This window comes from Aythya ferina (genome assembly GCF_964211825.1).
Source record: "Aythya ferina genome assembly, chromosome: 1".
NCBI lineage: Eukaryota > Metazoa > Chordata > Aves > Anseriformes > Anatidae > Aythya > Aythya ferina.
Window position 1 is genome coordinate 56,347,050 of NC_140296.1, and position 26,177 is coordinate 56,373,226.

General features: G+C 38.0%; 1 protein-coding gene across 4 annotated transcripts in view; it reads left to right on the forward strand.

Annotated features, from left to right (window-relative positions):
• PCCA (propionyl-CoA carboxylase subunit alpha) overlaps positions 1-26,177 on the forward strand; it is a 286,474-nt gene that overhangs the window by 67,591 nt on the left and 192,706 nt on the right. For all 4 annotated transcript variants that reach the window (XM_084505549.1, XM_084505552.1, XM_084505550.1 and 1 more), the window contains 3 exons: positions 8,947-9,078; positions 15,962-15,998; positions 21,466-21,544. In XM_084505549.1, coding sequence (XP_084361675.1) covers positions 8,947-9,078; positions 15,962-15,998; positions 21,466-21,544 — 248 coding nt within the window. The remainder of the gene's footprint in view (positions 1-8,946; positions 9,079-15,961; positions 15,999-21,465; positions 21,545-26,177) is intronic.

A 26,177-nucleotide genomic window follows, 5' to 3' on the forward strand; every position in this document is an offset into this window, starting at 1 on the left:
CTAAATTTTCTGGGTATTCATTACTCCTGATGAAGTTGAATGCTCAAACTTTTAGCAACACAGCAGAATAAGTTCCTGTGCTTGCACATCGAGTGTGTGTGTGTAATGTTTTGTAGGTGGTAGAGCAATTCATCATTGACAGTGACATGCCATATAAACTATGTTAAAGTTTTTATTACAATAGTTTTTCTTTGAGAAGTGCTTCAAAAAACTTGGATAATTTAGCATTGCATTTGGGTTCTGAACTAAGGCATAAAATACGTAGACCGTCTAAAGCTTTAAACTGTTTTTAAGTGAAATTATCAAGTAAGGCTTCAGCTTGATGATCAGATCCAAAGAGAAAACTTAAAAGAATAGAGCCCCAGAGGTATTTTTTGTTCTTCTCACCAAATCTTTTAGCTCCGAGTCCTTGGAAGAAGCTTCTGTGTGGCTTTTCACTTGTGAAGATATGGCCTGGAAATTGAATAACATTATTTTCCACTCTAGAGATATAATACACACTATGAAATGTTTGGTTTATGAGACACTTTTGATTTTCAAATGCAATATTGAATCGGAGCAAGCACATTTACCCTTTGCATGTCTGCTCTGTGATAGCATGGCTTCACAGCTTGTGTCTTGTTAGGGAAATATATATACAGATTAGGTTGATTCTTAGTTTTGACTCTGGAAATGTACCACTTCAAAAAGGAAATGGCTTTTATATAAAGGCTATTTTCTTTGCAGCATTTGTGCATGAGCTGATGCTGACCATCTAGATATACCCTGGCTGCTCTCTTGTTCTTATGCGGGAGGTCACATACCTTTCCTTAGAGATGCTTACTCCTTTGGGACAGTGCAGTTTTGGTGGCCTTAAACTGCATTTATACTGATTCAGCAACAGTGCCATTATTCTCTTTAAGCTGACTGTTAGAGTAATACAAGAGACTGATATCTTTCATCCCACCCTGTAAATATGTGAATATATGGATACTATATTAGCAAACACACAGGTATACTTGCTTTTCTATGTATCATACACATAGATGCTGTTTCCACATTCTTAGGGCAAATTCAACTGGACCTAAGTGCTGCTGTTGGTTGGTCCTCTGAAGATTTGCAATGTCATACTAGTGGAAATTAAGTGCAGTACGAGGCTTTCTGGTAACAGAATAATGCGTTTTCCTGGCTCTGCACAGCTTAAACTATACTTTGGAGAGCAGTATGAGCAGGTTCTCACTAGGATTAAATAAATCAGATACATTTGTGATAATGGCTTAAAAGGAGTTTGACCTTTTGTTATATTAAACAACAAAATTAACACGTGTTGGTTTGGTTCCAAGTAAATTAGAGGACTCTAGTTTTTCATTTTTTTTTTTTTTTTTAAGAATGGCTGCCCAACATTTATCTCTTTCTTACTGAAGGTAGTGGCTATGAAAATGCTTTAGTGTTCTGTAATTTCAGTTCTAAGAACTGAGACAAACCTCTCAAATGCAGCTGCATTTCAGGTGAGGCTTTTTCATTCTGTTAGCTTTTCCATTTTTCAGAGAAACTTTTTATTGTATCGCTTGCTCTTACCATATGTACACCTATTTAAGACGGTGAGTACAGGGATTTAAAATTGAATAGTTCAGTGTCACGGGTGGTGACATAGCTTGTGTGGTGGGTCTGGCTTCTAAATTGCAGTGTGTTTCTGTGCCAAGTAACAGCAAGTTTTATTTCAAAGTAGGACTCGGAACAAGCCGTGAGGTCTGGCAGGCTGGGCAGCACACGTCCTCGCTGCTGCCTCCTTCCCTTCCAAGTTTCTTGGGGGCTCTGACACCTTCCTAGTCAGCAATACAGGACCAGTTAACCTTTTCCTTCCCAGGCTGGCTGCTGTGACAGGCTACCTTCCTGCTGCTAATGCAACCTTAGGTGATTGTATTACTCCTTCTCCCTCCCAAGTCCTCAAACTAAACAAAAGCCAGGCCTCCAGGAAGAACTACAGTAGCCAAAGGTAGATGTAGTTGGAAAGAAGTAGGATGCTTCAGTCTTCCAACTCTATAATAGCTATCCATCTGCTTATATTGCAAGCTATACTCACTTAACAGATGCTGCTGCTGTTTTGTGAGCCTATAGAGAAAGACCTTTTCTTCATCATGGGCCCCCCTCCTTTAAATACTTGTTCTAATGAAGGATGCTTTTGTTCTCATTCATATTCCTAAGACCTTTTGTCTTCAAAGGTCCTTCTTATTCCATTCTAAAAAAGACTGGAGAAACTCATGTTTGCTGAAAAGCTGAAGGGTTACTGTTTTGGTGATATATGATAACCATGTTGCTCTTCTAAGTCTTTTCCAGATTAAAGTCTGCATAAAATGAAATATTCCATTTCTCAATGTGAAATTTACAGGTTGATGACTGATCCTTGACTATTCCTACGTATGGTCTTTATTGTGGGCTGTAAGGAAAGTAGCAGTAACTTCAGTGACTGGATCCAGTTTTTGGAGCTGGGAGATGGTTTCTGTGCAGCTTGCAGAAAGCTTCAGTGCTTTCTCTTCCATCTCTACCTCCTTTGGCTGGAGAACATTTTGTCAGTTGAGTGTTTCCTAGCTTTTTGAGTAAATGCTTCTTATACAGTATTTCCTAGAGGGGTTCTTCCCAGTGCTCAGTGAACAGCTCCTGTATTGTGAGGTGATCTGTTAATGTCCTCACCTTTTTCAACAGCTGCCACTTTTTTTTTCTTTCATTCTGGTAGGACTCCTGCATCTTGTCTGTCTTTGGATATTTTATCTGCCTTTCTGCTTGGGATATTTTCTGGGATGGTTAAACCTCTGTTGGACCTTGTTTTTGCTGCCAGCCCTGCTTCTCAACCCCACGTTTCACCTGTGAGTTTTGAGCTCAGCTAGCTAGTGTAGTTATCCTTGAGCTAGTTGTCCTTGTGCTGAGCTGTTTATCTGCTCTGCTTCATATATGGCTGCAGGCAGCTCTGTATACAGGTCTGTTCTGTTCTGGTGAGCTGTAAGTTCCTGCTCTAGATGGAAGAAGACCTTATCTGTGGCAGATGCCAGTTTTTCTGGAACTTTGATACTGTTCAGATGCTTACCAAACTTCTGCCTATTCCCTTCCCCGCTGGATCTGAGTGGCTGTGTGTCAAGAGGGCAGAAACACTAAGGTAATCTTTCCCCAGAACAAGAGTGAAAGAATTCATCAGACTCGAGCACATATTTTGTGGACACTTTTTTCCAGAATTTCCTGTGAAGAAAACTTGAGAGTTGGAACAAAATATCTTTGAAAACTAGACCTTTGATACCAGTTTCTACTGAAGTTCTTATCTGTGGACCTTCCTTAATAACCTCATTCACCAGTACATTCTTGAGTAAATATGGCGAGTTGTTACCCACACCTGCTCACCTCGTTAGCTCATCACAACAGAATTGAGCTTCCAGTTCTTTCTGTTCCTAAGTTGTTGCACTGCTTGACAGCCCATGCAAAGTACTGGGTTTGCTTCAAACTTCAGCCATTCTGTGATTCAGACAGTGTTCCTCAGAGAAGCAAATACATGTCTTAAAGTTGGTTTTAAAATAAAACAAATGCAGACTGAAGCACAAGAGAAGACTGATGTGGTAGCACTATTTCTCCCCTCCCCTGCACACTTGAGAGTTTGAGGATGTGCCTGGGGGAAGAAAGCTTCTTCCCAGCTGTGTGCTCCAGCTGTTTCTTCCAATGCCCATTAAGCCTTTCTGTGAGCTTATCTGAACCCACAAAAGCAACGAAAAGGACTTGTCATCAAACAACAACCATAAGCACAAAAACAACCCCAAAACCTGTGCCATCTTCAGCCATGTCAGTCAGCTACAACTGAGGAATGCCAGAACCTGTCCTAGAGAAAGGGGATAGGACTGTGGGAAGGGACATGGAGGAAAAAAGGGAGAGAACATGGGGTAGAAGCAAGCAGCTAGGTTGATTCGGTTCCTTCCCCAGTCATTCCTGACAGACTTTCAGGCCCTGTGTCTACCAAGCTAGAGGCACTGGGGTTAAGCCTTTTTCTCTTGAGTGAATTGCTGTTGCCGTCTGTCTTCCAGTGAGAAGCACCCTGAGTTTGGGTAGACTTGAAAACATGTAAATGTGCATTTGAGAACATAAGATCCAGTGGTTATATGCAACAGATTGTTTGGGTTCTCCTGTGAGCTTCATGAGCATGTTTAAAACCAGCTCAGTGTTTACATGAGAGAGTTTATTTTCAGTAAGGTAGAGCAGCTGTAATTGCTCCTGAGATCCCTCCATCCGTTTCTTCCTCAGAAATGGGAAATGCTTTCCTACAACTAACTGCTTCAGGCACCGGGGAGTGAGCAAGCACAAAACCTGCATTAATGCCACTGCTTCTGTGTGGTGAGATAATTACAGGGGCGCTTGCGACTGGAAGCAGCTGGGCAGTTGGGAGTGTGCTTTGCCACATCATTGTGGCTTGGGTGGAAGGATCCCCTTGCCAAATGATCCTGAAAGAAAACACCAAATTCTTGATACCTATGTTTTTCTTTCCTGTAGTACACGGGATACCTCCTTCTCGGTTGGAGCTGCTCAGGCTGGTGTTATGTGCAGATTTAAATACCTTGGCTTGAATGAGGACACCTAGAAGTGTGTTTAATTGTCCGTAACTGATGTGTTAAAAGAGAAAAAGTCGAAGTATCACTTGTTTTGTCTAAGGCTGGCTTGGAACCGTTCCGTCACTTCCTGCAGAGCTGAGAGGCCTAGCAGCCATTTGGCTGTTCTGCCACATATTCATAAACCCGCAGAAGGCTGTTGTGTTGCTAAGGGAGCTAGAGATTATTGTATTAAATTATGTTTATATATTTAATTGCTTTCACGTGTATAGAAGTTTATTATGCTCTTTTCCCTCCTTCATGCTTTCCGTCTCTGGTTCTGCTTGTGCTGTCATTAAGGCTGACTCTACCGCTTACTGTAGACTCTACCGCTTACTGTATAAAATATTAAATGTAAATCCTTCCATAGTAGCTGCCATGAGAAGATGTAAAGGAATCTCCTCCTTCAGGATCAGTCTTGTCAATTACTTCAGGGCCACAAGAGTTTGTCAGAGGGACAGTTTATTTCCAAACATCAGGAGAATGGTGATTTACACAAATGTAGGTCCATTTGGTCCACTTCAGACAGACTTTGGTGACAGACTGGGCAGAGCTCAACCACAGACTCCCCAGATGGATTCTCCAAATCTCAATTTTGCTTAATCTTTTCTTAACATTGCTTAGTTTTTGATATATTTAGCATCCCACATACACCTGAGGGTAGAATAAGTCTTTTGAGGGTGGGGAAAAAAAAAGACAAAATTAATTGTAGTGCCATAAAAATTAACCAGTTAAACTAGTGCTGCTCTCAAAAATAGAGAAGGGTGTTGGTGAAGACTCTTCAATATCTGCTTTTAAGTCGAACAAAATGTGCTGGGCATGGAATGTTTTCTGAAAATGTTCTTTTTTAAATGTGACTTATTGTTAGTATTTACCTTTGACTATGCAAAGTAGAGAGCAGTGATACAGATGTATTTCTGAAGAAAATGTGTGCGTGTGTTTATGGTGCAACTTGACATGCTCCCCTGCAGCCAAAAAGTTAGAGGTCAAGGTTGGAGTCCACTGTCGAGTGTGTGGAGGAGTACCAAGAACTTTTGAAGATCTTGCTTGTTGTGTACTGTGTAAGCTTTCGTGTATGTGGAGGATCATCTTATGTTGGTTGTTACTACGTTAGCAATGTTCTGCATGTGCATGGGCTGTGAATAGGCACTGGATTTTTTTTGCGCAGTTGTACCACTTCCACATGCATCATAAACAGAGGATATGAATAGATGGGTGCTGATACCTCTTTGTGTGAGGTGGCAATGTTATTGCTACACTTTGACATTAAATTTTTGTCATTTTCAGTATCAGGCACTAGGTCATTTAGAACATTACCCATCACTGCTGGTAAGAAAGTTGAGACATTTTTCTAGATGTGACCCGACCAGCTTTGGCAGAGGGCTCAGGCAAGCATCTTTTGGTGGGTTACTGTAGCAAGAGTTTGTCCACTAGTGCCTTCAGATGACACAATGTTTTTGTGTGAGCCTAGCTAGTTGCAAATTGTGTCAGAGAAGATGCACCTTTTCTGTGCAGGGGATGAGTTGACATACCCACTGGAAACTAGTGGATCCTCGCTTAGTTTGTTTTGTTTTACTTTTGATGTGCAGATTTTGCAGCATGCAGTTAGGTGGTTTGAGATACCATGGGGTATTATGTTGAGTGAAGCATCTCTGTTTCAGTTTTTGTTGCTGGGGTGAAAGTAGATGCCCCAAGTATCTGAAATGACTAAACAAAGAGGAGAACAGCTGGTGTTACTAAGCTGCTTCTTGTTCATAATTAAAGAGCAATTCTGTGAAAGATGCAGAGCAGTTGAAGCTAGGAGGTGCATATGTAGACAACTGCGGTTTGTAAATGATGGGCATTAGAAACATACATTTAAAAAGAAAAATATACCTTGCCACAGGTGAGACTTGCATTAGAGCAATGCCAATATTCTGATTCTTCATTTTTATTAAGAAATATTGGTTGTATCCATGTGGGATATTACAGGTCTAAAACATTTTTGCAATGAATATACTGGATGCGGCAGATTCATTTCTTGACGTGGCCTGCCGCGTTCCTTCTCAGGTGGTTCATAAATCTCTCCTGAACAGACCTGTTCCCCTATCCAACTACATTTGTGGATGGGAGCAGGGAATGAACACTTCGAAAGTCAGGTAATAAGACAATGAAAAGACAAGCGAAGTGGAGCAAAATGTCACCTACATGCTTTTCCCTGGAAAGGTGCATGCTTGCTAGTGCCATGAATGTAATTCTTATTCTCTCTTGTGACCTCTACCTTGAACTAAGGTTTTCTTGTCTTCTTGCAGAAGGTGGTCAGAGGAGGAAGAAAAATAGTGTGACTGTATTGTATTGGAAATAGACTGCAAGCTGGAAGTTTTAGATGACCTGTAAAGGTAGCAGAAGTTCTGGATCTACTATCTTGATGACCTCTGGAGATACCTTGTTTTTAATGGTAGACTTTGAGAGGAGAGTGGGGAGGTGAAGCAATCTGTGGTAAAGTTTACGGTGGTAGGTTCCAGGCTGCAAATGCCAATATTATGGCAGAAACTGTAGAAACAAGGCTTTCCTAGTTCAAGTGATATGGGGGAAATGGCATAATCTCCAGCTGCCAAGTGTGTTAGCAAACCTCTTCCACAAACTTTGAGATTGGATTACAGTCTAATGAGAGAACCCTGTCCTGCCTCCAAATGTATGCAGGCACCCGACTGAAAACACTGTTGTTGAGAGGAGTGAGTTGTCAGTTTTCAGGTTGCAATCTACTATTTCTGAAATGGTTTGTTCTAGACTTTGTGTTGCTGTGCTTTCAAATACCAACTTCTTGTTTCTCTTCTTTAAAAAGTAAATTTTTTTTTATGCTCAGATCCTTTGGCACTGAGATTTGTAACCTCACGTCTGTCCTTCTATTCCTACTGCAGCGTTCCCAACTTTGTAAGACTGCTTGCTATTCATCAAATTGCTATTGCTGAGTTGCTGAGCTAGTAAGCCTACTGTAGGAAAGAGGTGGGCTGAGGTTAGAAGAAAACGACCCCTTTCCCTCCCCCTTCTTAACGGGGAGGATAGGAAGTTATCTATGCAGAGCTTCTGCTATTACATTGATCCTGCTATGAAGCTGCTAACAGTGAGAACAATAACTCCCATGCATGTTGGGTGCTTTCCACTCTTACCAGTTCGTGATTTGGAGGACATTGTTCCACGCCTTCAACAGCAATGTATTTTTTCCACATGGTTGTTCTGTGGTCATGTAATAGCACTTCATAAATACACAAACTTTCAGCAAGTGATTTTTTTTGTTAGTAACTATAACTACATGACAATGCTAATATATGCAGCATGAGTGTACATTGGAAATGAAACACGAAGACAAGTTCTGATACAAGGAATTGAATGTTTGTCATTTTATTAGTGTTGCTATTAAGTAAACTGCTCATCAGTTAGAAACAACTTTTAAAAGTATTTTATAGGTGTCTTACAGTTGGGCAATAATCAACAAAATAGCTGGAAAAAAAATGCAGGGCTGGTATGCTTATTCTTTTGATAGTTTAATTATAGCAGTCTTCTGACTTTTTTTTTTCCTATAGTACAAAAGACTTAAGTTAGCTAAAACATGCACAGACTCACTGCATCGATATTTGCCACTGAAGCAGATCTGGTGGAATTGTCTTCAGCTCTGTATAGTACTGAGGCTTGAGAGGTTTAAAAAAAGCGCCTATGTACTTCATCACTGAAATCTACTACAGGCATAGAGAAAAAGGAGTGTGGGGGAAGCAATTTGGTGTTCTACCCACACGTTATTTTGTGTTGACCTTTTTACTGAGAGTTGCCAAAGATCTGGGCGAATAGTATTTCATTTATTACCTTATCGACTAGGTATTTAAATGTGTTTAGTAAGAGACTATGCTTCCATTTTGAAGTTTCATAGAGGTTTGTGTTTAAAGAATGCATAATGAAATTTACGACTATATTACAGTTCAGCAAGCATATTTTTGTAAATTACTTGGTGTTATTCAATGGTGAGTTAACTAGCCTCTGCTTTCTCAAGGGATACTTCTAGCTTTGAAGTTGTAGAACCTCGAGTTTCAGCTATTTCTCTTTGGCTTGGCTTTGATTCATACAAATTCTAATCATAGGGGCTCTGAATCTGTATGTATACATAGCTTTACAAGGACATATACATCTTTCAGTGGATTGGCTGAAATGCTGCTTGTATATTATTAGTGTGTTGCATAAACAGATTATTAGGTCTTCTAAATATTGCTTCAATAAGAATGTTTTTACTCTTTATTAAACTTGAAGGTAATGACTGCAGAAGGCAGTTGATTTTCAAGTTCAGTCTTCTAAAGATGTATCTTCATTGTCTTTGCAGGCAGCAGAAGGTGTCACCTTCATTGGACCTGACACACATGCTATTCAAGCTATGGGAGACAAGATTGAAAGCAAATTGTTAGCCAAGAATGCAAAGGTCAACACAATCCCTGGCTTTGATGGAGTAGTCAAGGTGAGAAACCATTTAACTACCGTCTGCCCACTGTAGAATCAGTGCCTAAATCAAAGTACACCTATTGAAGGTCTGATACAGAATGTAATTATAAATTCAACTTTGTTATCAATAAGAGACATAATTAAAATAGGGGTATGGATCTTTGGAGGAGGAAAGATGAAGTATATGGTATAATCAGGACTGCTTGTGTGAAGTCTCTAAAAATATTTTGATTTAAATTTAACATGAAGGCAGGTAAATGTGTTTATTGTGAGGTGTGCCTTTGTGTCGGTCTGAAAAATGTAAAAGACATAGACATTTGCTTCTTGCTGGCCAAGATCTTGGCATAAAATAAAATATTACTGAAGTTAACGTAAGTATACATAAAAAGTAAAATTTCGCAGTAGCAGTAAAGATTGTTTCACTGTATGAATCTCCCATCTTATGGTCAGTGCTGATGGAAGTAAAGCTTTTCATGTGTTGAAAAAGTCACTTAGGGGGAAAAAAAAAGTTGTTTCTCTGTCCAAATCTACAGGTAGTGTTCTTCCTGGGGTTTTAGAAGGAATGATTTCCAACATCTAATATATCTTGGTTGTTGCTTTATTTGGTATGGAATAAAAGACGTCTTGGTTTTGGTTTATTTTGTGTTATAATGATAATGTATGGGGCTCTTTTAATCTTTCCTGTGTCTTTATATACCATATATGTTTTGTGTTGATGTAGGAAGAATAAGCTTTTTGCCTTTTATGCCTTTGTTGTATGTGTCTAGATAATCTAAAACTTTGTTCTCCTGGGTTGAAAATTCTTATGCTGGTCACTTCCAGTGATTTTTATTAATTTTTGTTTCATATAAAATTTGAGTAAAACTTGGAATGTGAAAAGCTTGTTTAAACAACATTTTAATGTAGTTGAAGGAAAAAATTTTCAGGTTTTATCTATGACTATGTTGACCTCTGATCATCATAAATCTTACATGATAAAAAGGGAAGTTTCAAGATAATTGGGAACAACTGAATGAATATATTGTTGGAATGCAGACTGTACTTCAAGGAGCAGCGTATATCAGGATATTGTTTGGTATTGTGTCAGTTAAGCTAGATTTTAAATTCTTAGAGTAAAAGAAGACCAATTAAATGAAGAAGATAAATAGAATATGAAGGGGCTAACTCTCCACAAAATGATCTGTTCTGATGAACTGCCTGAAGACCTTGGCTAGTGAGAGGAAATGGTAAAGTTTTGAAAGGTCTGGGAAGATCAAAATGCACAAGAGAATTCTCGAGTACCTGTGATAGAAACGCCTGGTGTGCGTGTAATGCCTACCAGTGGGGTATTCTGCAACAGGTACAAGTGCAAAGAATATCCTCTGTTCTGGAGGGCTCCATGTGAGTGTTAGGCTAGCATTTCTGTGGCAGTGCTGAAATCTGGCAGTGTTAAGTTGAACACAGCATTCCTTCTGTTTTTTGTTGCATGTTTTAGCAGTCCTTCTGCCTGTAGCCCCTTAGCATTCATGAGATTTTAGGAGCAGCCAGCTCTTGTGCATAAGATCCTCTGTTCTTTCTGATATCCTACCTGTTCTTCTAGAAACCCTGAAATTACGATTTAGAAAAATATCTAGTTAGAACATGACTGAGTTAATGGTCTGAACCCCCCAAAACTTTACCTAACGCAGAATCACTCAGAACACTTGCTTATCACTGCATCAAGTTAAAATTACATCAGGGCCTGTTACTCTGACAGTGTTAAAGAAACAAACCTGGCAAAGTAGGATAGTAGTGGTTAATGAACAGATAGTAACATAATCAATGAAACTGCAGTATTGATTTTTTTTATTTTTTTTTTTTTTCCCTGAGGCCTTTAATTGTATTGTTTTTTGTTTTTTTTTTTTTGTTAATTATCTGAAGTTCCAGGTACTCAGAACGAAGGAATGTAAGTGATCTGGTTGGCAATCAGCTATAGGCAATGATAGTTTAACACCAAAAGAACTGGAATGTACGATTGAATTTGACAAATCCAATCCCAGCTGTTGAAAAGAGCTGTGTGGTAGTTGCTTAATCCTGAAGTCTCCATATCACATCAATTTCACATACATCGTTTGCAGTGCTTCTGATTATCTGAAGAGTGTTGATGAAAAAGAACGTGAGATTAAATAAATGCAGTATGCCCGGCATGTCAGAAAAAGGAGAATCCACAGGCCTTGCCAATGTTGTAGTTTCTATGGGAAGGGGTAACTTTTCCATCTCCCAGATGAAAAACTGACTAGTGCTCTGGTTACAAGTTCTAGGAAATAAAACTTCTGGTAACTGAAACTATCATCCTTCCTATGCATCGAATTATATGCCTACGTTTGTCTCTTGATCTCCTTTCTGTGATATCACGGCTTTTGCTGGGACGAATACCTGAGTAATTAGGTTGTACAGGATGCCCGATCCTTGAGTAGAGCTTTGATGTAGTATGTTGCCAATTCAGACCAGGAGATGAAGGGTAAAGCTGTGTGACACCAAATACAATCAGAAGAACGGCACACAAGGAATAGGAGACTGTGTTGTATTTCTGCCATTCTCTGGGAGTCTTGTTTTGGTCACAGAGCTATGCAACTTTGAAAATCTTTGAGGGCTCTTGTTGTTGAGAAGTAGACATTTTAAAAGTCTTGGGAAGGAGTTAAGTGTCTGCTTGATACTTGAGTTGATTAGAGGTGGTTTCATCTTTGTAGTGGAGTCTAAAGCTGGAAGGAAACTGCATTCATGCCTCTGACAATGCCAGAAGTTAAGAAAGATCAGTTGCATGTGTTCTTTGTGGATGAATAGTTAAAGCAAACATAGAGTAACAACTTCTTGTGCTTCTTTTATTCATCTCAGGACTGCACTGGAAATCTTTGTTACTTGAAGAGTTGTCTTTATTCAGCTCTTGTTAACTAGTGCTGCAGATGCACAGGTCCTTCGTGAATAAAGGATGAAGTTCCCCCCCCCGATTTCTGTTGCTTAGTATTTACTTAGTAGACTATGAGTTGTTTAGCTCCTGAAATTACACCTCGGAGAAAATGTATAAAGAAAAATTCCCAATGAGTAGAAATTAATGTTTTAAGAGAAGGAAGTTGTTCAACAGTGTACTCTAAGAAGGGACCTGGAAGGGATGTAAGAAGAATGCTTGGCATAGCAGGCACAACCAAGTGTTCTCATATAGGTAGTCACTGTATTAAGTGTGAAGCTGAGAATGGAAACACAGAATAAGAATAGAGAGGGCAATTTGGCAAAGTAATTTATTTTCTGTCCTTTATTTGTTTCCTTGGTTTGGCTGAGGTAAGGGTTGTCAAAGTGCACGTGTAAGAAAACTGAGTGTTGTGCTATCAGCTAGAGAGTCAACGAATACATTGAAAAGTAGTTTTCAGCTCCAAGTCTCTAACTACAATTAGTTTCCTAAAACTTGACTGGGAGAGGTAATGGCCTAAAGTCTTGATCAAAAGAATTGGTGTTAATCCATGTGACTGGTGGCTATACTGAAGTTAGAGCTGAGAAGATGTCTGTAAACACATGAAAAGGAATACATGGTAAGAAGAAAGAGGGACTGTGTGTGTGGAGATGTCATGGTGAAAAACTGGCAAAGGAATAGAAAAAGAAGAAAGGTTTTGTATCTACACAGCCAGTTTGGTTTTATGGCTGGTAGAACATAGCTGGATATAACCCCAGAAGATTAATGTCTCCAGGTGTCAACTTGGTTTCACTGATGTCAGTAGTCATGTTGAAGGTTTTCATTGAGGTTAAGAATTTATTGTATTTAAGTTTCAGGTACCTGGTTTGGCTGTATTCTTGCATTGGGTTATTGATGTTGGTATTCAATACCCACTGTATTGCTGAAGAGGTTGTTGGAGACTAGTCATGACCTGGAGATTCTCCAGGCCCAACACCCTCAGCCATGAATAGCTACATGATATTTGTCATAATTAAAGCAATATTTTACAGCTCAAGTAGTTTCTTAAGCAGCTTCATCCTGGCATTCCTCTATGTCAAATAGTTTTGCTTTTTTGTCTCCACCTGCTGGTACGTGGCAGGGAGGCGTGTACGTGAAGAGGTTAGAAATTCTTAAGTGAGTAAAACTGAGTGTTTTATGTCTGTAACTAAAATAATGAAATCAGCCATTTGTAAATTCCACTATGACGTCTTTTTTATAACTCTTGATTTTTATGAACTTGTAGCGTTACTTGAACTTTTTTATTTGTACAATAAAAGATTGTGCCAAAATTATGTATTTCTTTACAATCTCCAGGTTATTTTGGGAAAACGGTAGTACTGTGTTTTTTCGAGGAAATAGTAATAAATCAGCGAGGACTTATGTTGTTAAAAGAAAAAAAAGGTTCAAAATGGTCCTAGTACTGCTTTTTTTTTTTTTTTTAATTTTGCATGTATGGTCTTGAGTGTTGTCATGACATTGATTTTTTTTTTTTTTTTTCCCAATGGCAAATGTTGCGTATCAATCATGGTTTTTGCACCCAAAATCTAAAACAACTGTCTTAACTTTATTGCTACTCAAAATGCTGCTGTATTAGTGAGCCACAAGTGAAATGCATGACACTAAATTTTACTTTCTTAGGGAAAAAGATCAAAAGATCGTTACCAGAGATTTCATTGTGTCGGTTGTTTATGATTTTTCCGAACTGTTTTTTCTCTTTAAAGCACAGCATATTTTTGTTTCCTATTTCAGAAACACTCTTTGAAGACTAAAGAATTTGAATATGCATTTTTTTGGTATTTTAGAGCTTGAGTTCTAATACATCAAAACTGTAAAAAGAAACAGATGTTTGAATAGTGTAAATTAATAACTGCGCTGGGCAGATGTCTCCTGTCTGTTCAGGCTAGAACTGAGACAATTAGTGCTTCTCGTATGATGCTGCTTTTTTTCTTCAAGTTGTTGTATGTGTTTCAATATATTTATGAATACAGTGGCTGTGAAAAACTCCCTTGTAATGATTTGCAGCTTGTCGTCCTGTGGACTGCAGTGTATCAGTTAGCCACTTGTTTGCAGGTAACTAAGTAGGGGGGGGGGGAAAAAAAAAAAACACAACACAAAACCAACCCTGTTTGCTTCCCCCCTCCTCGTTCTATTTTGCAAATATATGACTGGATTTGCAAGAGAAAAGAAATGTAAAAGTTTCCTTCTCGACTATAATCGTGGCTCTTCATCAGTCATCACTCTTCCTGCATTTTGTTCGAGAGGCTCTAATTGTCTGCATTTGGCAGGTTTAACACTTCCTGACAGAGAGGCTATTAAGGGGAAGTATTCTCGCATAACTGTCACAGGCAGGAACAAAGAACCTTCAAACTCAATGTGTGGAAACCACTAACATTCTTAAATGACCCTTTTCATGCATTTTATCCCTTTAAGCTAAAATTTGGAGGGTGCAGGGTCATGGAAAGCAGCAAGGTGTAATAAAACAGTTAACCCTGATTTTTTTTTTTTTTTCCTTGGGGAGGGGGAAGGATTTTTTTTTTTTTTTGCTAGATTTATCTCTCGACTTAAAAACAATTGTTATTTGGAAAAATCTCATTAACAGATGTGACTGGAGTAAAAAGACTTAAAACCGATGTTGCTTTCAGGACTGCTTTGAACTTAACAAGCACCGATTTGTGGAGCAGACTAGCTAATGAAAGGAAATTAAATTTTCTGACAACTTCCCCTGCCAGCCCCCTTATTCTTCATGGGGCTGTTACTAGGTACTGAAGACTTTTAAAGAGGATTTTGTTTTATTATCGGACATAAATGAACCAGGTATGAACATAGCTTATGTATTTTTTTTATTTTAAAGTTCTGACCTGGGTGCTTTTAAAATGGATTGCCTTGAAAGCTTTAAAAATATCAGGTTTCATTTTAATGTTCATAAGTCAGCCCCCATAGTTTCAGACGCACTTAGCAGCTGGTGGTTTCCAGACGTTACTGCCTTCCATACTAATTTTTTAATGTATGTCACAGAATAGTATAAATACTAGCAAATTTGGATGGAGTTCTCGAACTTAACCCATGCCACTGTAGTTTAACCCTTTTTCCTTTCTAGTGTTGTATCATGGAAATGTATTGTTACCAGTAGGAGAAAACAGAATTAACTGCTGCAGGAGAAGAGAGATGGTTGTTTTAAAAATGAGAAGTTCAAGTACTGTTTCTGTTCTCTGGGTTTCCTAATACTATTTTCTGTATCATGTTTTCTGTAGCAGGCTATAGTGGTATGAGTCAGCTGAAGCCATAGGTGGCATCAACAAGAGTTGTTCTAGCTGTCATACACTAATGATTTGCAGACTTTTGAATGGGAACTGATATGTGAAAGGGTTTATTCTCCTTAAAATGGAGCGAAAAATAAACAACTTACAAAAGTGAAGTGCTTGTGTGGGTTTTTTTTTTTTTTTTTTTTTTTTTTTTTTTTTCAGTAGACAAATTTTCAACTTTGAAGAAGTTCTGCAAGATTTTTTTCGGAACCTGAATCACACCCAAACAATAGAGAATCAACTCCCCCTACTGACAACAGCCAGGAAAACATGACAAATACCTGAGAGGACAGAAACAAGCTGGCAGTGGACAAACTTTAACGATCTGATTTATGGTCCATTATTGATTGTAAACTTCTAAATTCTAGCATTAAATTCCTACAACTGCAGAAAATCATTTTGCAATCCCGGCTGTGTTTCCTGTCAGCTGATTCCTCATTGCTTTGAGTTTCTCAGTATACTAATGATGAGGTAGAATTTACATTCCACTTATGGTATTAATTTTACATTCCTCTGGCTGAAAAGGGTCAGAAGGTTGTAAAATCAAACATTAAATGAATCAGAGGAGACAGTAGTGCAATATATGACTGCCCTCAGGACACAGTGCAATGGCTGATGGGATTAACGTTGGGTCTCATTTCCTGCTTTTACAGGATGCAGATGAAGCTGTCAGAATTGCAAGGGAAATTGGTAAGTTCTTAAATTAGCTATGGTGGGATTTGTGTGCCTCTCAGCAGACATGGTTGACTAAATTGAATGTGTAATAAGTAATCCCTATAGAACAAATAATGTTTTAATAGTTTTTAAGTTCCCTCTTGCCTATGGGGCTGGAAGAATCTAGGCATTAACGCCCTGTCTCTTTAATCATCACATTTTAGCTTAACCAACTGGACTTTACAGAACAAGTGCAGCCATGATTTGTGGAATGCATGTAATATGCAGCCGTCGGCTTGCAAAAAGGAGTTATTTCAAAGTGTATCTGCAATCGGACGTGGTGTTCTTTTCATAGAAGTTAAGCAGGGTACATTTCACCTGGTACGGAGGCTGACACCAGTGATGTTATGATCTTCGTTCTTCACTGTGTGCACAGCAATTAGCTTGAATATCATCCAGACCACCAGCCTTTCTTCTGTGCTTTCCAGAAGAGATTCTGAATATTTTACAGAATGGTGAAAAGAACAACTAGCAAACTGTCTGGGACTCGTTTTGATGAAGGTTAAGTGTAATGTGTTTAATGAGTTTTGGCTTTTATTAAATAAAGCTTAATATTTGGGAAAATGTGTAACCATATGCTTGAAATTACACATTCTTAAATGCTTTCTAGTAGGAGAAAGTAATGCAAAAAGAGTTTTTTTTTTTTTTTTTTTTTTTTTTTTTTAATTCATTTTAAGATACAGTAACCATGAGAAGCTATTTAAGCTCATCAGTAGTATAATTCCAAGAATCCACTTCATATACATCTCACCAGTGCCAAAACCTATGGGTGTGTCTTAAGGCCAAATAGAAACTTGGACTTGCTTTGCTGTGGATGATTCTTCATTACTGTAAGGCTTTTCCAGTTTGAGTTTAAGCTGGCATTCCTACCCTGCACTGGTTAACTACCCTGAAACCCCTCAGCGTAGGCCTGACTGAACGTTAGGCTGACATGATTGAAGTCAACACTTCTGTGGGTCAGCCTTGGCCCCTTTTGGGAAATCAGGGGATTACTGATCACTACCATGCAAGCAGAAACAAAAGGTAGAGGTTATCAGTCAAACAACTAGAACATTGGGAGGAGAACTGGCAAATAAAATTGGTTTCAGTGCTTAAAAAGGCATATATAGTGTTATGAATTTATTTCAGTTCAGTTTCATTTCAGTGCTTTTTCTACATTTTCTTAAAATGTTTTTAAATAGCTCTGATCATTTTAAGTAGGAAAGCATTCAGTGGCTTCCTAGACACCTTTTAAAATTTATTCTTACTTAATTGTTCTAACTTCTTCTGGTGTTCTATTGACTGGTTTCTGTCTTTGATATCAGCAGCACTTTGGAGGTCATTATACCAAGGCAGTCTTAAATCTGCAGATATTGAAGTCGATTGCAGACAGCTGGGTGGTGTTTTTTATTTAGATGACAAATTCTAAAGCCAGTTTTGTATTGTCAAGTGGTAGCCATGTAGTGAAAGGAAACTGTCCTTTCTAGCTTGTATGTACTCCTGTTTTGATCAACTGATCACTTTTGTTAGGCATCTGTCTAGTCAAAACCATGGATCAGAAGCCAAGCCAATGATCTATAATTTCAAAGGGTGTAAAATAAGATGAAATTAATGTTTCTGTGTAAGTCTCCATGTATATAATGTCCTTGTATGATAAAGTACTCGATACATAATTGAATACTTTCAGATTATTTTTAATTTCACGTATCTAGAGCCTACGTATTCTGAGAGTGCTTAAATAATTATTTAAAAAAATAAATCATTGTGGGCCATTACTTAAAACTGTAAAACATTGTGTAATGTTCTCTTATGGCCTGTGCATTCCTCTACTGTTCCCTGCTATGTTCTGGCCAAAGGTCCAGTAACAGTGATGAACTAGTTGCATGAACAGTGATGAACTAGTAGCAGGGCTGATGAACTGCTTTTAACTGTTACTTTTAACTGATACTGTTACTTTTAACTGATACTGCTTTTAACTGATACTGTTTACGGATTAAAATTTTGTACCTACCCGAGTAAAAAAAAAAAAAAAAAAAAACCAAAAAAAAAAAAAAAAAAAAAAAACCAAGCTACTTTTCACCCCTCATTTGAGATGTGCTCTCCCAGGCTGTCAAGAGTGAGTGTTAAAAAGATACTAGGCTGAATCAGGAGTTGGAAGTGGTTCAGGCACAAATTGCTGTATAGGCTCCTTTGTAATGTCGCTCTTCTCATATATGTCTGTGTGGGCTGTTCTTTTCTTGTGATTTCTTCTGTAGTGTTTAATCACACTGGCTCTTTTCCCATGCTGCTTTAAAGTCCATTTATAACTTATACGTTAAGAACTGCCAGCTTCTTAATTTCTGAAGTGTCGATGAAACTTCAGAAAGTTTTACTTCTCGGTTTGTTGTCTGGATGAATCGAACAACTAAGAAGTGCAGGCAGTATAAACTAAATGAGGGTCTATTCAATTTTAATCTCATGTAAATTGGTGTCTACTTTGAGGGAAGGGTTGAAAATCTAACATCTACTCAAAAATGTGCTTGCTTTGTAAGGCAATTTGATGTTTTGTGATGTTTTTATAAATGCTACTATAAATTGTTTGCATGCCTCTCCCTTCCCACAATTAATCCAACTAATCCATGGATTGGTATTTCAGCAATTTTAACTGCTGCTAGTGTAAAAGTTGTCAGAAAAATGACGAACACGTCCTTATCTTGGCATCATTTACCTGATATTTATGCTTAAATAGCTTAAATTTTGTGAGACCTTGCCTGGCTTGGGACAGATCAGTCTTTGGTGTTGGCCAAGGAACTGACATGTTTAGTTAAGCTCAGTGACACAGCAAGTAGAGTGTAAACTCATATGTGAGCAAAAGTTCAAGTCCCCTTATTTTCAGGAGGCTGGCTAATTGTCATCCCAACCTACAGAAGTCTCTTGCAAAGAATTCTTATTTCTTGGCCCAAAAAGCTGCATGTATCTTCTCAAAACCAAGCCTTACTTTGACTTTATTTTTTAATTTCTTTTTAACTATGTTGTGGCTCTCCAGAATCTTTAACTGCTTTGCATAAAAGTGTGATCGACATGTAATCAGTGCACATAAGGTTAGGATGGGGAGAAAAGCTGTGTTCATAAATTGGTGAGTACTGCCAGTGACCCATGTATCCTGTCTGATAATTTAACCAAGTAGGTTGTGATATATAAGCTTTATATATTCTATAATATATGAAGACACACCAAGGCTCACTGCCAGTATACTTATATTTTACTGTTGAAATGAAAAAACATTAAATTAGAACTACTCTTCTTCAAGAAGTAAACTCAGCAAGCAGTTCAAGAGACTGATACTGTTAAACTGAAATTGTTAGCATAATTGATGATTTTTCAAGTATGTGCATCACTGAATGAGATAGATAACGTGATGGAAAAACTGCCATTGTGAGTTTGCCATAATAACTCTTAAAACAGTGCTTACTTAAGAATTTCACACCTTTTGAGCTGAAGTCTCTAGCTGCTGTTAGTGTTACCATAGGTGGTGCGAGTTTGGTAGTGTAATCTAGTTAACCTTCTAGTTAATCTCCTTGCTTAGAAATCATACAGGATATGATTATTGCTTTATTTCGAGACTGCTAGTTGACTTGTCTAGGAGCGTGGTGGTTGCCAGTGATCTGGAAAAACAGCTACAGCAAAGGTAAATTGTTCTTATACAGGCACAACATATGCTGCATTTCACTGAATTGAGTTGGACTTCACTGTTCCTGCATGCAGCCTAGAGCTGTCTTGTGCCTTTTTATCTCTCAGACCTGTTGCTGTCTGACTAATCCCATACCCTTTGTGGGCAGCATCAGATACTTAGAGGAAAAAGTAGCATACACTCTAGCAAGCTTCCTTGAACAGTTCAGTGTGGTCTTAAGGATGTATCTCGTAAGTAGAGATTACTTGAGACTAAAGCTTGCAGCTTTATAACCTTTTGGTTACCTGCCTTTAGGAAGTTGAGATTTGTGCTTTCATATGCTTATCGATTACTATTCTACAGCTTTTAGTGACATGAGCACTCTGTGGGATGGGGTTTCACAGCCTAATTACAAGTTATGTAGGAAACTATTTTATTGATTTTTTGGGGGGCCATTTTTGTTAATTCATCATTCTTTCATGCTGTTGCTGCTTTCCTGCCTTCCAGTCAACACTGCTCTTGTTTGTGTCCACTTCAGTCTTTTTAAGCAAAAGATTTTCTGGATCATGTTGTTTTTAAACATCTTTTGAACCTACTTTTGTTAGAATGTCTTTGTGGAGGAGGCAGTGGTGGGGAAATTTGTCATTGTCACTTGACAGGGTTAGAGTAGATCTATGTTTCAGAAAGCAACTGTACACATTAGTTATGCATATAATAGCACACCTGACCATTTCTATTAGGGAACCTTAATGAATGTCCCTTTCTGTCCCTAGATCAAAACCTCTTTTAGGAATATATCTTCAATTTGCAAGGACTGATTGGCTTTTCTTGTCAGACCATATCAGCTAGTTTGATGTTTGACAAAACGTTACGATTTTTCATTAAACTTACTGGATACCAAAGAAGAACATTTCTACTATCCTAGGAATGTCAAAAATTTTCTAATCAGTACCTTAACTTCCAAATTCCCATATACTCACGTGAGAGAAAGGTGAAATTCACTGATGAGAATAAAGAATTGTTTTAGGAAGTTGTTTTGAATTCAAAACATACCGTACTACAAGATGAACAATCATTACTAAATGTGGTTTTAAACTACGCTGGTACTACACTCAGTTTTCAGAAAACTAAGGTCCTGACTCACGTACCTGTTAATGTGTCTTGTTCTGAAAGTGAAATATTGCTGGTTATGCACAGTCAGATTTATCATGCTCACTTTTTTTTGGTTACTTGTCAGGTTGGGGGAAATACTTTATTTTTGCACATTTTTTTAATGATAAAAAATAATCTGATATTTATTGTGTAATATCTGAGCAGTACAGCTCTTATTTAAACTGGTCTGCACCAAAAGCATTGAATTAAATACAGGCTTGTTTACGGAATCTCTGGACTAATAGTTTATGAAGATCTGCTTATTCTTGCTAATAAAATGTTTTTGTTTTTAAATTTAATCACAGCAATATCTTAGCAGTAGCAAAGAAACCAAATTTTGTTTCTAAAGAATGTAAGATTAAAATGGTCAAGTGACTTTATTCATAAACCACTTTATTACTCGGGAATAATTCATTCTGTAGCGTGGCTTTTTTTTTTTTCATATAAATGAAATAGAGAAGACAACCTTTTCTTGGCTTTAGAAATCACTGTACTGACAGCTAAGTCTTGAAAAGAAAAACCTCTCCTCTCTCTCCAAACAAGAAGCATTTTAATAAACGAAGTTATTGTCTCCTGGCATTATTGGACATGTGGTCAGTTGTCATGTTTGTATGACCAACTGATCAAAGTTTGAACTTCTGTCTAATTGTTTCCCGCTGTTAGGCTACCCTGTCATGATCAAGGCCTCAGCAGGTGGTGGTGGGAAAGGCATGAGAATCGCTTGGGATGATGAAGAGACCAGGTGAGATGCTGTCCAAAAGCTTGCCTTGATGAATGCTGCAGTTACCAAAGTCCTATTAAGCCACTGTGAGCTGACAGTTGAGCAGATATGAACTGTTAAACAGAAATTGGGTAGTACTTGTTTTTCTCTCTTTGGCATAATAAGTGGTGAATTTTGGTAGTTTGCATGTGTGTAATTAAAATTAATTTTTGCATAAACCTTAAAACAAAAGTCCATTATTTAGAGTAAAATCAAAAATAAAAAAACCCAAACCCACAACCCTTGCATCTGCCTTTTTAGCCCAATGATAAATTGTAAATTTGCACTGTAAATAATATTGTGCTATGTCCCTTCCAGAATGCTGATGTACTAATTGTCTGTGTGTTAGGTAGAATGTTTATAGGCCCTGCTTCTCAGACATTAATGCAAACCATTAGCTCTGTTAAAGTTGATAAGACTGATTATTCATGTGTGGAAACGGTGTTTCCAGAATGTGCTCTAGTAGCATACTTGCATACTTTAAAATACTTGCCTGTGCAAAATTGTGCTTTTGCCTGTTTGAAGCTGAGTATCTGTTTAAACACTTTTTTTTTTGTTGTTGTCTTTTAATGCTTGTCTGAATCCTGAACCCTTCAGGATACTCCATTATTGACTGGAGATGTTTTACGATACATTCTCCTCTGATATTCTGACAGTGAAGAGCCTGGTTCCAACCTCTTGTGTCACTATTACAAAAACGATCAACCAAAAAACAAAACACCGACATTGTATGAGTTTTCAAAGATGCATAACAAAAAGAAGATTTAATCTAAAACTAAGTGACTTTTTAAATGCTTCCTACATGAAGGAGAGGGCAGTGCACATGCTGGAATTAGCTCGGAATACAGCTCATGTTGTTGTTTAATTGTTAGTTACTTGTGAGATTTCCTTGATATATTTTGTCCTATGTATTAAATTGTTGTGTTTTTTTCAGTCTTGCCTCAAAACCTGGAAACTGAAAAGAACAAGAAAATGAGTACCTAGCAGTTAAATTCTAGATTTAAAGAAAACATTCTGTGCCTTGCTATCTTTAGCCCATTCCAACTCAAATCTAAATAGGAAAACAAGGTTTTGAATTTTAGAATGAAAGATCTAGAAAAAGCTGCTTTTTTATGAGAATGCTTTGTTCCCATTGCTTTAGAATCCCAAATTACTGCCTTGATCTCATTCAGGCAGCAAGTACATCTGTTGGACTTAAAAGAAAGGCTTTCATTTCTCATTTTGCACAGAAACTGTCAAAGGAGTTTGATTAAAGTAACTGTTTAAAAATTGAAAACTTGGTCTAAAAATCATAATTGCTCATTTGTTTCAAAGAAAAGTTGTGGCTGCTGTTTTCACCATGGTCACCTGACAAAATTGATTGATATAGAAACCAACTAAGGATGTTTTTTTGTGCATTTAACATTAATTTAGTGATACTACTTTGACCCAGTGATATTAGTGATGCTTGCCTTCTTTGTTGAAAGCCTTCAGAATACTATTGAGCTTCTTAATATTTGCCAGTGGTGTCCTTCTAACCTATTTGTTAGCTATGTTAGCCTTGTTTTTACAGTATAATTTTATAGAGCTAGTGATCCTAAACCAAGAAGAAATGCCTTTTTTTAGTAGTGACAGGTGGGCACCAATGGAGCTAAGATGTATTTGACAAAATATTTGTTACAGGATGGTAAGTGAGATTAAAAGAACTGAAGATCGAAAAAGATTTACTTTGCATTGAAGTGTGAAATAGAGGATTTAAGTTTCTCTTACAGTCTGTCTGGAAGAAATAAATTTGTTGTACGTGTCCATTAATTGCATTATAGAACTAAGGTTTTTCTGTTTTCTGTGACCGAAGAAAGTATTTTTTTTTTTTTTTTGAAGGTGACTCAACTTGTTAGTGACAAAACAATGTATCTGATAGTTGTAATATCTTACAAAAATTTGCTGACATCACATGTTTTCTCATTGAATACAGATCCACGTAATCCTAAAAATTGATTTTCAGCTGCTGGCAGACTAAGGAACCAATATCTGAATCACCTTTTATATATCAGGGTTCATACGGCTGAGATGATTGTGAAGAACTGTTGATAGTATTTTGATGTGAAAACTTGCTTTGGCATAGACATATGAGATTAATTCTAAGTGCTATTTGAGGGGGGGGGGAAGCCTTATATAAAACTTATATTGTTTGGAACATGCTTTTGGATTTTCAGGAAAGCGGAAAAGTTTCCTCATCTTAAATGGCTATACATAATATCAAAAGGAAGTTTAAGTAATATATTATCATAGAATATCCTGAGTCGGAAGGGACCCACAAGGATCATTGAGTCCAACTCTGATGTGACATGGAAATGTTTGTATTGTGTGATGTGGCATGGAAATAACCACTGGAAATGGAAAAGACCTATCTGATTGACTGAATTCCTGCTGTTACAGAATTATTTGCTATAGTAACTTACTAGTGCTTCATCTTCCACATCTCTTATATAGCCCAGACAATTAGCGGTGTTAGATTCGTCTAGCTATTATGATATTCCAGTTCTTATGTCTAAGATTTCTTCCATTTTCATCTAATATTTCTAAATGGAAGTACTAGAATACTGTTTCACTGCCGTTTTAACTTTTTTTCTTGAAATATCTCTTCATGAGCATGTGACTGTGGAAGGGCTGCCATGTTCCCCTCTCCCTCTTTGGGTATGGTTGCCTTTGTTTCTTCAGATATGAATCCCTTCTAAATCTAATTTATGTTGCTTTTCTTCTAAATTTGGGTCAAGTACTAGTGTGAAATTTTGTATGCAGTTCAAGCCACTAATCCAGATCTGAATAGTCTCCCATAAAGGAGGGAGCCAACTAGCTCCCTGAGTAACTCAATTTACTCTTAAAATCCAGGGTGGCAACCCTGCTGACCTTTTTTTTCATTAAGCCAAAAACTCTGAGCTCAACTATTTCATGATTGCTGTAGCCAGAACAGCCACCTACCATTGCAGCTTCCACAAGGCCTTCCATATTCTCAAACAGCAGATCTAGGAGGCCAGCTTTCCTTGTTGGCTTTCATAAATACTTGTGTTAGGAAATTATCTTCAGCACACTTTATGAATTTCCCAGACTTGTTTGTCAGTATGATATTCACAGTACATGTCTGGGAAGTTGGTCCCCCATAAAGATGAGGGCAACTGATCCAGAGATTTATCTTAGTTGCCTATAGAGTAGCTCATCCGTGCTGTTGTCCTGGGTGGGCTGCCAGTAGTAGGCACCCACAACGATATCTACTTTGTTCTGTGTCCCCTTAATCTTCACCTGGAGGCTCATCATCCAAGCAAGGGCTGTGTAGTCTAGTCTCTCCCTTACATACAATATGACACACCTGCACCTTGCCTGCCATGCCTCTTTCTCCTGAATGGCCGATAGGCCTCCATCCCAGCACTCCAGCCATGGGACTCATCACACCATGTTTCACTAATACCAGTGACATTATAGCTCAGGGAATGAACTAAAACTTCTTTCTGTTTGTTCTTCATACTGTGTGTATTGGTACACTAGCATTTTGGATGCATTCCTGAACCCTCAGTGCCCCCTAAAGCGCCATTAGCCTGCCGCCCTCAGGCAGTGACATGGCTTGGCTTAACCTTCGTGTTGCTAGTGGTGTCCCCTCCCACACTGATCCTAGTTTAAAGCTCTCTCAATCAGTGTTGCCAGGTTATGAGCCAATGAATGTTTCTTCTATCAAGATGGGAGAATCCTGTTAGGCTCCAGCAGATCTCTCTCAAAGACTCCTCCTTAAGTATAAAAGCCAAAACTTTGGTGGAGGCACCAGTCTTAGAGCCAGGCGTTGATGACCTGGGCTTCCTTGTTTCTTTCCACATCTCTCCCCGCTATTGATAGGATTGAGGTAAAAGACTACCCGTGCACTTAAATCTTATAGCCATCTTCCCAGGATCCTGAATTCCCTTTTGATTTTAGGCTTGTTACAATATTGTAGGTACTTCAATGATGAGCGGGAGTGGGTAATAAGTTGAAGGCTGTACTAAGCTCATAAACCTACTGTTAACATTAACTGATCCTAGCCCCATGTAGGCAACATGAAGTTCAGTACAGGGTACAACAAGGCAGGGGTAGGAGTCTGGGAGTCTAGAAATTTTCTCTATCACTTCTTGGTTGTGGGGAAACTGAAGGCTCTCTTGCTTTCAGTCTGCTTGTAACACTTGCACATATAATAAGTCTGTGGGTATCATGACTTCAAACGGTCTGCTGCAAACTTTAGAAAGGATTTCACTTGAGGGCCCTATCCTCTCTGAAGATCAGATTTTCATTTTGAGGAAAGATTGTGATGGATCTTTAAACAAAGGTACTTACTAGCTGGTAGGGTTAGGATCAGAGGTCACTAAATAGGAACTAAAGCTCCTAATTTTTACTCCATAAATTTATAAATAGAAATTAGTTTTTCTAGTTAATAGCTGCAGCTGCAAACAGCTTTTGTTGGAAATTGACACTGAATTATCTTCTAACAATTATTTTCTGAGGAATTTTGAGGTTTGTGCCCTCCCCTTTGTAAAATTATCTATTTTATTATCCTCCCAAAGCAGTGCATTTAGTCTGTCAGAGTGCTCTGCAAAAGTGGGAATGTATGGGATTA